The sequence below is a fragment of the Primulina tabacum genome, chromosome 10 (assembly GCF_025594145.1).
Source record: "Primulina tabacum isolate GXHZ01 chromosome 10, ASM2559414v2, whole genome shotgun sequence".
NCBI classification, from domain to species: Eukaryota; Viridiplantae; Streptophyta; class Magnoliopsida; order Lamiales; family Gesneriaceae; genus Primulina; species Primulina tabacum.
Genome location: NC_134559.1, coordinates 8,884,356 through 8,897,510, shown reverse-complemented (window position 1 = coordinate 8,897,510; position 13,155 = coordinate 8,884,356). Strand labels below are relative to the sequence as shown.

General features: G+C 33.5%; 1 protein-coding gene across 2 annotated transcripts; it reads left to right on the top strand.

The window, feature by feature from the left end:
- Positions 1–1,415: 1,415 nt before the first annotated feature.
- On the top strand, positions 1,416–11,978 carry LOC142506209 (uncharacterized). Of its 2 annotated transcripts, XM_075619392.1 has the most exons (6): positions 1,416–2,148; positions 3,468–3,971; positions 4,053–4,202; positions 9,645–9,740; positions 10,581–11,017; positions 11,143–11,977. In XM_075619392.1, exons 1-6 carry the CDS (start codon positions 1,617–1,619, stop codon positions 11,749–11,751), a joined length of 2,328 nt encoding a protein of 775 aa, XP_075475507.1. In that variant the 5' UTR covers positions 1,416–1,616; the 3' UTR covers positions 11,752–11,977. The 2 variants fall into 2 exon arrangements, with proteins under 2 accessions (XP_075475507.1, XP_075475508.1); XM_075619393.1 differs by lacking the exon at positions 9,645–9,740 and having other exon boundaries at positions 11,143–11,978.
- The last annotated feature ends 1,177 nt before the right edge of the window (positions 11,979–13,155 follow it).

Genomic DNA, 13,155 nt, shown 5'->3' with positions numbered 1-13,155 from the left:
TCAAAAAACCGAGCTATTGTATCTCGATGCTTTTCTCCCGCCGATCCTAACAGAAAAATAATCACAAGGATAAAATTCAAAAATCCTCTGTCATTTTCATCAATTTTGGATAAAAATATGATTCAATAAATATTAAAAATGAAATTGACATAATGAAGATAGTAGAGAGGGGATTTTAAGAGTGATTTATTATTTAAAATAATATGTTTGGATGAATGAAATAATTTGTAAAATGAAATATGTATTTATAAATAAAATTTTAGTTTTTTTATTAACATAGCTGTTAACTAACATTTGGAAATTTTAGTTTTTTTTTATTTCAGTTTTATTAAAATTGATTTATTTAAAATAGTTGTTTGGAGAATGCTGAAAACAATTTGCAACTTGAATTTTAATTAATTTATTAAAATAAAATATTAAAATTTATTAAACAAAAAGAATGAAAAAAAAAAAATGAGGTGGGAACCCCACGACCCCATGCGCCCTGGTCAGACCCTGGTGCCCATATGAAATGTTTTTAAAAAATTAAATTTGGAATCAGGGTATATTAACACTCACCCACATTAGTTTCAACATCACTCAAACAAAATTTAATATAAATTACACCACAAAAATCCACCAACCTCAAGTTGATAAATTTTTGATAGATTTGGTAAACCATACTCTAAATTAAAATTGTGTTTTCATATACAAATTGATTGATAGATCAACCTTTTACTTTTTCCTAAAGTAACCACTCCCCTGTCTTAGTTTCAATGATAAGAAATTGGTAATTATTTTTTAAATTAGATTATAAAAAATTTATTATGTTTTAAATTATTTAAATTTCTTTCCATTATGTAAAAAAAATTCATCACATTAATTATAGCTGCAAAATATTAAATTATTACACATAAATTCATGATTGGTTAATTATTACTTAAAACATAGAACGTATGTCTTAACATTCTACGTGTTTATGTATGTAAATCATATTAATTTCTCCATCAAAACCAATATTTAATTTTTTACAACGTAGACAAAGGACAAATGATTGGAAGTTTCATTTAAAAAGTGCATTATAAAACTTTTGCAACAATGAGACGTTATTTGTAACAAGTAGTTTCAGAAATGTTTTTCCTGGTTTTGACCTAGATGAACTGGTTGTTCGCTGTTCAAGAATTCTTTGTTTTTACGTCTAATTTTTTTTGTTTCAGATTAAAAGGGTATCCGACCCCATTTGTGTATTAACTTACTGCCTATGGGTCATATAATATGGTTTGAAGGTCAAAGGTCAACTTATTTTTATCTTTTATATACAGATATACGAAACCATTACCGCAATTTATTTAATATATTAACAAAGCATGACAAGTATTAGGAAAAGCAGTATTTTTTGCGATATGAATGTTCAATAGTCATATAATAATAAAAAAAATATAGAGCTAGCAAAAAGACGATGAGCTGTTTGTTTTGATCGCATCAACTACGAAAGTTTCAACTGATAGAATTACAAAAATTAAACAATCATGCGAGGAGCTAAACATCTATAAAATGCATAGAGGGACGAACGAAGGGTGAATCAAAACTGAATTGGCATTTAAACTAAGCAGAATTTTGCATCAGTTCAATCTCCAATGGCAAACTATCCATGGCCGTCGACTGTTAATTTCGCGAACTTTGTAACGGTGAGGCCATTGCTTAACAGAAATGATCCCGAGGGAAGCATTAACGATTACAAGATATGGAAAGAACAGATGCTTTGTCTGTTAGAGGGCCAAGAATTGTGGGGTTTCATAGACGGTCAAATCCCCTCACCATCGCGGACCGGGGAGTCAACGGATCATCAGGAGCACAAACTTTGGAGAAGAACCGACATGCTTATCAAGGGATGGATTTTAGGTTCGCTGGGGAATGATGCGCTTGCTGCGGTGGCGAATGTGGGTAGTTCGAGGGACGTTTGGCTGAAGTTGGAAAACATTTTCAATAAGATCAGTTATAATCATAATCGGATTCAAAACCAAATATTTGACTATCCTTCGAATGAAGGAAGAGAAGAGGGAGCAGCAGCTGGAGGAGTTCGAAATGATACGGTGGCAGATCAAGATGGTATCGTGGAACTCGAACCTTATACACATAGAAATGGTCCCCGACAAAACAATGGTGCTCGTAAGTCATTACTTTGATGTATTTTCTTTTCAAGAGAGATTGATTGTCATTTTATGGGTAGGTGAGTTGATCGAGTGCGTGAAGTTTGCGGTCTAGGTTTTAAGTTCGTATCCCACAAAGTATTCTAGTCTGCTTGAGTCTATTTGCATCTTTACCTGATGTGTGGTTTCCAAACTACTGCATATATTCCGGTTTGGGTGGAAAGGTTGACAATTGAAATCTTCCGGGAAATATCATTCATCACCTGTGAAAACCAACATAAAATCTTATATGAAAATTAAGTTATAATATACAACCTTGTGTTTTGAAAATTTAAGCCAAAAACCCGTCATTTTTTTCCTGTTAATTCTTACTATAGTTTAAGCAAACAAATAATGTTACTATTAAATAAAAATTTAATTATTTGGCTTCTCGTCATTTACTTAATTTGGATTAATTAAGTTTCTCGAACATCACAAATAAACTATAATAAACATAACCATCAATCGATTAATACTAATTTTTTTCCTTATTTAATGATCCAGCTTTTAACAAAACAAAGAATGATTATAAAAAAATAAAAACATATTTTTTATTAACTTAATTTAAAAAGTATATATATATATATAGTTTAATCAACTGCTGTTTCATTTTTAAAAATAAAATTTGGATACGAATGCAAAAAAAAAAGGAAGAATTTTTTGCTTAAAATTTTAAAACACAAGATTGGATATGATTGATGATCATTTATTTTTGGCAAAAACTTGTGTGAGACGGTCTTACGGATCGTATTTTGTGAGACGGGTCTCTTATTTGGGTAATCCATGAAAAAGTATTACTTTTTATGCTAAGAGTATTACTTTTTATTGTGAATATCGGTAGGGTTGACCCGTCTCACAGATAAAAATTCGTGAGACCGTCTCACAAGAGACATACTCTTTGTTTTTTTTATAGCGTTTATGCTCTTTTTGGTTTCCACGGGGTGACAAACAATATTTTTCCTTAATCTTCCTTTGAAAATTCCTAGAAGGGTATTTATCATGCCCATTTTACAACCACAATCATATCTTATCTGATGTGTAGAAACAAATAATTAAAGTCAAGATTACACACAAAAAATTCGCAAAAAGGAAATTACTATGTTGGATATCAAAATATATTAAAGTCCGAATAACCCGAAACGTTCATTGAACACTTTCAATTAGGCTTCATACGTAAGTCCATTCGATACATAATTATGCATATATATATGCCCAACAATTTATTACAAATTCAACAAATTAAATATTGTTTTTATTCATAATAAGTATGTGCAAATACTAGCTTGTTAAATTTTGCAGGTAAGGATTACACCAAGTACTTGTCCTTGCGTAGGGCCATAACAAGAGCTGATTGGGCTAAAGCGAGGGCATTGTTGGAAGAAGATAGAGAGGCAAGAAGGAACATTATCAGCGAAATTGATGAAACAGCTTTGCTGGTAGCTGTGGCAGTAGGAAAAAAGTCCAATTACTTTGTAAAAGAATTGTTAAATTCAATGACGCCCGACGCTCTGGCGATACAAAACTCATACGGGAACACTGCTTTACACCGGGCTGCAATGATCGGAAATAAGGAAATTGTGGACGTTTTACTGGATAAAAATGCCGCATTGCTATATATTCAAAATAAACAGGAATATTTACCAGTTCATATAGCAGCGACCTATTGCCATAAAGGGATGCTCGTGCATTTGATTCGGATCCACGAGAAACGTGCTGATGAGGAGAGACATATCGACAGAAACCCGTTTGTTGGACAGTTGGGAGCTTCACTGTTATTGGGAGTGATAGTTTCTCAATACATCGGTGAGTATTTATATTTAGGAGTCGTTGGTTTATAGGCAAGAATTGAGATTATCTAAATGTGTGTGTATTAATTTATGGCAGATGTGGCCCTGTATTTGGTGCAAAAGTACCGGAATCTGGCTGCATTGAAAAATCAGTCTGGTACTGATGCATTGTACGAGTTAGCTAGGTCGGGTTCTGTGTTCGAAAGTGGAGCAAATTTCAGTTGGTGGAGAAGATGGATCTACTCCTGTAAGTTTTTTTCCTTTCTTTTTAGAACTTTTGGGTAATCCGGTTTCAGCATGTGTGCATATGATCTCATCCAAGGATAATAGTCGGTTGAGTAATCTAACCAATCATGTCGAGTTTTAACATAGTAATATTGGTTTTTTTTTAGTCATGATATATATTTGGACTGAGTTTAATATCGAACAATTTTTGGTGTCATATGAGCATCCAGAGCCACTTCAACAATTTTTGTACCATGTTAGTAATGCGATTAGTTGATAGGACTAAAAACCAAAAGAAGAAAAAATCTACTATAGCAAGACACGACTTTGACCAATTAGATAACAAAAACATACATAAAAAAATTTAGATGACTAAATTAGCTATTTTTTGTTGAGTATTTTGCCGAAGCGACGACGATTATGATGATAAATATAATACCAAGATTGTGAAATAAAATAATCAACAAGAACACAAAGATTTATGTGGTTCGCTCAATATAGGTTACGTTTACGGAAGTATTGCAAATCTTTATAACATGAAGAAATATTACAAGTGTTTATAACTTAACTCTCAATATTTCACAAACCCTACCCCAGAGTATAACCGAAAAAATATTTTCTCCGACTCTCACAAGTGAATCTCACAACACTTTACTCTCTCTAATTTAAGAAGCTTAGAAATTGCTTTGATTTGGGATGTCTTAAACTGAAACGAGCTTCTTGTGCATATAATTCCTCATAACGTAGTTGTGCATTTAATTCCACCGAGATTATGCTGTAGCCACCAACCATTGATAAATGTTGTCGAATTAAAAATTTTCAAATCACATTGGTCCATTTAAATTTTCTTCCATTTGAAGACTTGATTCCAATCATGTCTTCACACCATCGATGTAGTAGCTCATATATCACCTTTTATACTTGTAGTCCACAACTTCAGTTTGTCAATGGTCACAACCTTTGTGAGCACAACGGCTGGATTTTTACTTCCAGAAATCTTCTCAAGCATCAGGATTCCATCTTCCACTCTTGATATAATGAAATGGCACTGAACTTGTATATGCTTTGTTTTAACATTATAAACAAGATTTTTTGGTAAATAGCACTCTGACTATCAGAATGTAACATGTTATTTTCAATCTTCTGTCCCAGTTTCTCTATAAAAGATCTCAATCATATCATCTCCTTGCTAGGTTTTATAACTACACCGTACTCAACTTCAGTGGTCGAAAGCGCAACTAACTTTTGCAACTTAGATACTTAGCTTACTATCGTACCACCTAATGTGAACACATATAAGTGGCACTTTTTTTTGCCATCCAGGTCACCACGTCGGCATCTAAAAAACTTTGTAAACCCAAATTTGACCTCCTGAAACATCAAGCTAAACTAGTAATACCTTTCAAGTACCTGAGAATTCATTTAACTGCTTCCCAGTGTTGTTTTTTTATATTGTTCCCACTGCATGTGCTATGTCTGGTCTTGTGACACCATTGCATACATGAGGATTCCGGCAGCAGAAGCATAAGAAATCTTGTTCATATAAGCATGTCTTGCTCCGTCGATGGTGATTGTGCTTTGATTGGTTTAAAGCGACTAGCTAAAGGAGTACTCACATGTTCAACTTCGTCCATATTAAATCTACTAATCACATTTTTCTCATACGCTTCTTGAAATAACTTCAAGATTTCATTCATTAGATCTCTCAATATCCTCATTCAATATCTAAATATCCTCATTCCAAGGATTTGTTTTGCAACACCCAAATCCTTCATAGAAAATTCTTTTGATAACTTTCTTGAGTTTATCAATCTCCTCCAAACAAGTTCCTACTATCAACATATCATCTATTATAGTAGTAGAATGATATAAAAACTATCAGGCTTCTTCATATAACAACAGTGGTCAGCCTGACACCTCAAGAAACCATTATTACTCATGAATCCATCAAACTTCTTGTACCACTGTCGTGGATCTTGTTTGAGACCGTACAAGCTCTTCTGAAGTCTACACACCATTTTCTCTTTTCCTCGTACTTCAAAGCCCTTTGACTGCTTCATATAAATTTCTTCATCTAGGTCACCATGAAAAAACGCTCTCTTTACATCTAACTTCTCTAGATGTAAATCTTATTTTGCCACTAATCCAAGTATAGTCCTAGTAGTGGTTAACTTAAATACTTGAGAGAAAATCTCAGTGTAATCAGTGCTTTTTTTATTGTTGAAAACCTTTTACAACAAGTCTTTCCTTGTACCGCTTGCTACCATCATGTTCATCTTTTAACCGGTACACCCACTTGTTATTTAATGTCTTTTTCCCTTGCGAAAGTTCTGCCAATTCCCATGTCTGGTTGGATGACAGTGAATCTATCTCATCTTTTATGGCTAACTCTCACTCGGTTGAATCATCATTTTGCATTGCCTTTTCATAGATCTCCGATTCACCTTTATCTGTAAGCAAAATATAGCGAAGTGCAGAGGAGTATCTCTCAGGTGGTGTAATTGTTCTAAAAGATCTCCTAAGTTCAATCACTGGATTTTATGGGTCATCATCTTGTGCAGTTGTTTCTTCATGTTCTTGATTACTGCTTGTTGATTCATTCACAAAAATATCTATCAATAACACTTCATCAGACTTCTTGACTTCAGGGACATTCATCTCTAGTTCCAATGCTTGACTTGTCTTTGTGAAATACTTGCTCATTAAATAGTACATCTCTGCTCCGAATGATCCTCTGATTTTTTTCATTCCAAAAACGATAATCAAACTCATTATCTCCATAACCAATAGAGAACACTTATTTAATTTTCGATCAAATTTTGTTCTGTTAGCTGAATCAATATGAACATAGGATAAACATCCAAACACTTTGAAGAAAAAAGGTTTACTTCTTTTCCGATCCATACCTCTTTGGGTATCCTGTAGTCAAGCGGTACCGAAGGTTCATTGTTGATCATATATGCTGCAGTGTTAACAGCATTAGCCCAGAATGACTTCGGTAATCCAGAAGTGCAAGCTCATGCTCCTAGCATGTTCATTCAAGGTCGTGTTCATCCTTTCAGCTACACCATTCTGTATAGGTGTAATAGGAATGATTTTCTACATCTTGATCTCGTTCTGTGCATAATATTTCTTGAAATCATCATCTTCGTATTCACCACCATTATCAGATCATAAGAACTTCTCCTTCAAGTTAGTCTCATTCTCAACCATGACTTTCCATCTTTTTAAAGATTTCATAAACATCATATTTATTTTTCAACAAATAAACCCAAACTTGCTGACTCGAATCGTCGATAAATGTGACATAATAACTTGAGCTTCCAAGCGATGTCACAGGAGATGGTCCCCATACATCAGTATGAACAAGCTCCAACTTTGCTGTTTTCGGTATTCTACAGTCTTTTGAAAAACTCTCATTTTTCTGCTTTCCAAATATACAGATTTCACATACTTGTGTTCAACGGTCTTTAATTTCGGTAGCTTCTCGTTTGATACAAACATCTTCATTCTCTTATCATTCATATGCCCAAGCCAACGATGCTATATATTTGAATTAGCTCCAGCATCCACAGCTGCTAATGTATCTCTGCAACTGAAAGTCATATAAAGTATTCCAATTTTCTTTACTCGAACAACAATCATGGCTCTTTTGTTCACTTTCTAGGAACCATCCCCAAAGTTCATATTATGGTCTTCATCGTCGAGCTGTCCCACTGAGATCAGATTGCATATCAATTTTTGTACGTGCCTTACTTTGTTGATTTTTCAGACAGATCCATTTGACATCTTCATCTGTACATCACTCATACCAACTATTTCCAAAGGTTTCTCATTTGCCAGAAAAACATTTTCGTTTCTAATGATGTAATTGGCGAATACATCACGATTATCAGTGGCATGAAACAAAGCTCTTGATTCCATAACCAAAGAATCAATCGGGTTTTCCATGGATAGTAATAGAGTATCATGTACCTCTTCAGTAACGGTATTTGCATTATTCTTTATTGATTTACAGTTCTTTTTAAGTGATCAGTTTTACCACAATTCCATCACTTCAAATTCTTTTCAAAGTTGCTTTTTTATTTTCTATTTCTTGGACTTGGATTTACCGCGTCATCGGTTAGAATTTTTTTCACCATTCCTACCCTTTCATCTATTCTCGAGATTTAGAGCAGATCTCGGTGATTTTCCTTCACACGAGTCCATCTTGATAACTTCTTCATCAAGAATTTGATATCTAACATCATTGAATTGTTGTTTTCATTTTTCAACAGAATAGTTAACCGCTGCCGCATTGGTTCCCAAACATTTGGTAAAGATGCCAAAAGAATAAATGTATGAATCTCATCATCAAAATTAATTTCAACCGATTTAGCTAAGAAACAATCGTGTTGAACTCTTTGATGTATTTAACCACCGAAGCATTTTCTCTCATTTTCAAGTTGAATAACTTTTTCAATGATATGTACTTTGTTGTTTTCTGATTGCTTCTTGTACATGTCCAATAAAATGGACATCATCCTTTCTAAGGTTTTTCTCTCCGCCACGTTATGTGTCATGTTCTTCATTAGAGTCAATCGTATTACACCTAACACCCGTCGGTCAAGGAGCTCTCAGTCATCATCCTCCATCTTTCCCTATTTCTTTTTTGATAGAGGTGATGCAACTTCTTGCTATACAGATAATCTCTAATCTGTAACCAATAGAGTGAAAAATCTGCCCGGTCGAACTTATTGATTCCGGGTCTCGATCCATCCTTTTCGGTCATCGCTTTTCTAGCCTTAGAAAAAAATCTAAAAATTCTATTATGATGTGGAATATTAGACAAATCTGTAACCACAGAGCATACTCATAATTCTAAGAAATTTTACAACAAGGCTCTGATATCAATTGTTGGATATTGTACCTAAGCGATTACCCTCATTATGATAATATAATGCCAAAATTGAGACTAAAATAATCAACAAGTACACAAATATTTACGTGATTCACCCAATATAGGCTACATCAACAGAATTTCTACAAATCTTTATAACATGGAGAAATATTACAAGTGTTTACCACAACACACTCAATATCTCACAATCTTTATCCCAGAGTGTAACCGAGAAAATAATTTTTTCCTACTCCACAAGATAACCTCACAACACTATGCTCTCTCTAATTTAAGAATGTTTGAAATTGCTACGATTTGTAATGTTCCTTGTGCATATAATTCCCCCGAATGCAGTTGTGTATTTACTTATACAGAAATTATGCTGCAACCACCAACCATTGACAATTGCCTGTCGAATTACAATTTTTCGAATCACATTGGTTCATTTAACATTTTTTTTCTTTGTCTTTCCCTCTGAAGCATGATATACAATTAATTTATCCCAAATAGAGAGAATATTGTGAAATCTATCCCCTTGAAGTTCGATAAATGATTTTATTAATTTTCCTCTCTTATATTTTCAAGGTATTGCTTTGCCGTCAACAACTAATGACATTGAGAATTTACTTTCCAATGATGGAGCAACCAAGAAATTCCACTGGTCTGACATTATTTATAAAAGTATGTGTTTTACTTCCTTCACTCGATAAAACTTTTTTCGGGGTTAATTTTTAATTTTCACCTTCTAATTATAGCTGATGTTTATTTAAATATTGAACAGGAAAAAAAAGGAATTTGAATTTTTCAGTTTTATTCTCATGATTTCATTAAGAAATAAATATAGGGATTTTGGTGCTACAACGGCAATTCTCTTAAGATTAAGGGTTGGCTCCTTTAATTGGTCAGAATGAGATGTTGGTACAATAACTTGGCTTGCTTCATACTTTTAATATTTATTTTTTAAAAAATATTTGTTGAAATGTTGACCATGTCAATTTTTGAATTTTTTCACAAGAGTAATAATGTACCGTTGGAAAATGATGACATGACACAAACATTTGTTGACATGGCATCGAACATTAATGTTGAGATATCCGATATCATATCATTACTCCGGTAAAAAAATGATTAAATTACAAAAAACGTAAGTCGTTGAACTTAAACCGTAAACTGACCGATAACATGACCAGTATTGGATGCAATTTATAAGACCAAAAATATAATTTCTCTTATAAAAATGGTTAGAAATAGAGAAAAAAAATGTCAATTATTGCAATAAAACATAATTTCGAAAAAGTAAACAACAATAAACCCCAAAATTTTATTTAAAGTAAGGAAAGATGTTAGACTAAGATTTGCCTATATTTTACAGGGGAAAAATATTTCTCTGTTAAATAAAATAAAATACATGTGAAATCCTTGTATTTGATGTTTTTTGAAACCAAATATATACTATTCAAATTATGAAGCATACGTTGTTTCAAAGAATTTTGCAACTAACTTTTCGCCAATATATTACAGTTCCTTTTGTGAAAAAGATCAAGGATAAGAAAGTAATGCATCAACAAGCACTTGATCTCATCAAATGCCTATGTAGGGCACTAGAAAATTTGCCTTCTAGTGAGGCTTCAACTATATATGGAAGGGCCTTGTCTTTGGCTGCACAAAACAACATCCGCGAGGTCGTGGAGGTGATCTTAGATATGTTTCCGACCGCTATAAATACTACAGACACGAAAACGGAAGTCACTATATTTCATGTCGCGGCAAGAGCACGCTCAGAAAATGTTTTCAATCTCCTCCATCAGATGAAGGAGGGAAAACATTTTTTTTACGACTGTATTGACTCTTCCAATAACAACTATATGCATATGTGTGGGGAACAAGCCCCTACTCATAAGCTCAATCTCGTTTCTGGTGCAGCTTTGCAAATGCAACGTGAACTACATTGGTTCAAGGTACGGTACAATTTTTAAGCATCCAAGTAGACCAAATGATTATCTTGATAAAATGCGTGGTTATTTATATTAAATTGCACACTGACTGCCTTTTTGTGCTCACAAATTCATCACCTTTGGTACAGGAAATGGAAAAATTTGTCACCCCGTCCCGTAGGACATCGCCAAACAAAGAAGGAAAAACTCCTCAGATGTTGTTTACCGAGAAGCACCAAGAGTTGAAAACTCAAGGGGAGAAATGGATGAAAGACACCGCAACATCGTGTACCATTGCTGCTGCATTGATTGCTACAGTCGTCTTTGCTGCACCTTTTACAGTTCCGGGTGGAGTTAACAATGGCATACCAGTTTTCGTGAATAACGCTTGGTTCATTACATTTGCCTTATCAGACTCCGTTTCTTTGTTCTCATCCACCACATCCCTGCTCATGTTCTTATCCATCCTTACTTCCCGGTACGCAGAACAAGATTTTTTGTATGTCTTACCAACGAGATTATGTATTGGCTTGCTTACCCTCTTCACTTCTATTATATCAATGATGATCGCCTTCAGTTCAGCTATATATATCACATTGAGGCACGAATCTAAGTTGTTTCTCATACCATTGGCCGTATTGGCTTTTTTCCCCGTGGCATCCTTCGTGTTCTCGCAATTCCCCCTCCTGATAGCTGCGATGTATTCAACATATGGACCAGGAATTTTTCGGGAGAAAAGTCCTCGCAAACTGTATTAAAATCAAGAAACAGGCAAATAAAGACTTCTTACTTCATTTTTATGTATACGAGGAGTGAAAGTACTTCGGTGTTTGTTCCATTGATTCTGTAAGACAACTCATCACCTCCCAACCATGGAAGCAGATGAAAAGCCAAAATTTCTAATTTATTAAAGAATTGATGAACACTGTTAATTTGAATGGATAAGGGGAGATTAACGTGACAATGAACTAAGAATCACCTTGCACGATGCACACAAAAACTTCAAGTGATCTCTTACACGACTATTGGGGCTACGAAAAACTAAACATTTTGAAGTGTTATCACGTTCCAAACGCTTCCGAGGATATTTAGTAACATTTACTAAGTGGGATATTGTTTTAAAATCCATATGTTATGTAAAAATCAATATATTTATATTTTAAAAGTATGATTTTTCACAGGAGTAACGTGTAGAAGACTGATATCAGTTTAGCATCAGAAAAATAATTATTTTAATATGTTTGCCAAATATAATTTTTGAAATTACTGCTACTGAATTTTCTAATTACTGTTATATATGAAAATTATTTTGTTCGTTATCAAAGATTATTGTTATATGTATATATATAAAACCAGTTTTCTAAAAAACGGTAAGCTGTAGGTGGGCAACCACCCACGGCCTAAACACTTAGGTTGCTCCCTAGGATGTCTTTTTTTTTTTTACCTAAATATTTAATTCTTCTTATTCATCTTCATATTTATCCGATAATTCTTCTATATAGGATTCAAATTCAAAATCAATTGCATATTATTCTTCTTTATCCGATACGAATTGATTGAAAAATATGTCGAACTATCTTTTAAAAAAAATTATATATTACATTAGGCGTTTGTCTAGACTGCTGATTTTTTAACAACAACTAGAGACATCGCATTTTAAAAATCGAAACAGTGGGCAACCGCTCAACCTCTCGTGCCTTGGCGGTGCCTAAGCAGTCCTAGTCAATGCTTTTTAGAACACTATATAAAACACATGCATTGTACATGAGAAGGAATAGTATTTGAATCAAAATTAGTTAAGCTAGCAAGGAAAAATGTTGATGACATCATAAATTTTAACAATTCATATTCATCACTTATATGTAACCAACTTTGAAAATAAACACATATACTTAATTTTTTTTGAAAATAATTTGATTGATATGAAAATCGTTTTCTCGTTCATTGTAGTAATTCAATTAACTAAATAAAACAAAAATTGGCAACCATGTATGCTAAACAAACACTATCGTTGCTAGAAGAAAGAAACCAAATACTAAAAGAGAAGACAAAGTAAGAATGGGAAAAAATATCGAATTTTCGGTATATCGAGATTATCGTACCAAAAAATGTCGAGTTTACCGAATTTTCAGTACGGTACGGTAACAATAACGAATTTTTCG

Coding starts and splice junctions, on each gene's coding strand:
- LOC142506209 (XM_075619392.1), top strand. CDS start 1,617: ATGGCAAACTATCCATGGCCGTCGACTGTTAATTTCGCGAACTTTGTA. Junction 2,149..3,467: donor CCGACAAAACAATGGTGCTC/GTAAGTCATTAC, acceptor TAAATTTTGCAG/GTAAGGATTACACCAAGTAC. Junction 9,741..10,580: donor GTCTGACATTATTTATAAAA/GTATGTGTTTTA, acceptor AATATATTACAG/TTCCTTTTGTGAAAAAGATC.